Consider the following 1,074-nt stretch of genomic DNA (forward strand, 5'->3'; position numbering starts at 1 on the left):
CATATGCTTTGGAGATAGTGGGAAGTGGGTCCATGGCTAGGATTTAGCTTCGGATGTTGGAGAAGAAGTCATTGAGTCCCTTGTGAAATTGGAATAATCGTTTGATGTTGGCTGCTTTCTCCAACCTCTTACGACCATCACAATTACAAGGGTTGAGCTCAATTAGGGCAGTGAGTTTATCCCATAACCCTTTGATGGTGTTGTAATATGTGGTGATTGACATGGTGTTCTGCTTGAGATTAATTAGATCACATTGAAGACGATAGGGGTGGGGGTGATTGCTTTGGGAAAAACGGTTATCCAGATTAACCCAAATATCTGAAGGTACCGTGCAATAAATCAAACTCTGTCAAAGAGGTTTGTCAATAGAGTTTAAGAGCCAAGAGAGAACCATGTCGCTGCAACGATTCCACAGTATTGCAATTTGTGTGTCTGATGGTTTCTTTAGAGTACCATCAACAAATGGAAGCTTGTATTTAGCATTGAGAGCCATACGCATTGAGCATTTCCAGGTAGGATAGTTTTCTCCAGTAAGGAGATCAGGTACTAATATGGCTCCAGGGTTATCAGTGGGAGATAAGAAATATAGGGATGTGAGGTCATTGATTAATTGTGAATGAATGGAGTCAGACATGATGGTTGTTGTTCTGGACGTTTGCAGAAGCTAGAAGAGGCCGCAATGAAAGAAAGGCTTAATTCCATAATAAAGTTTGATGAACAGAGGTATTGATGAATGAAGGATGTAAAAATTATAATAATCCTCTTCATATATTTTACAATATTTGTGCATACATTTATAGGTGAAACTATATGCTGTAGTAAATGGAAAACATAGGCATGATTTATGTGATTTCTACTAATCATAGTATTTGCTTGATTGTTAGAGTGTTGTGATTGCTGCTATGACTAAGGGTGTGATGTAATACTATCAGCAATCAAATCCCTTGATTGCAGACAGTGGCAAATTTAAGTGGTGGCGAGCTAGGGCGGCCGTCCTAGTTGGATCTGTCTGGAATTTTTATTTTTTTTTACTGACAGTAGTTGATAAACATTATATATATATATATATATATA

The 1,074-nt window shown here is 37.9% G+C and overlaps 1 protein-coding gene across 1 annotated transcript; it reads right to left on the reverse strand.

Moving 5' to 3' along the window:
• Positions 1-43: 43 nt before the first annotated feature.
• On the reverse strand, positions 44-493 carry LOC111387197. The gene is made up of 2 exons (XM_023011739.1): positions 392-493; positions 44-346 (listed from the first exon to the last, which is right to left on the reverse strand). Exons 1-2 carry the CDS (start codon positions 491-493, stop codon positions 44-46), a joined length of 405 nt encoding a protein of 134 aa, XP_022867507.1.
• Positions 494-1,074: the final 581 nt, after the last annotated feature.

The sequence above is a fragment of the Olea europaea genome, unplaced genomic scaffold (genome assembly GCF_002742605.1).
Source record: "Olea europaea var. sylvestris unplaced genomic scaffold, O_europaea_v1 scaffold39365, whole genome shotgun sequence".
NCBI lineage: Eukaryota > Viridiplantae > Streptophyta > Magnoliopsida > Lamiales > Oleaceae > Olea > Olea europaea.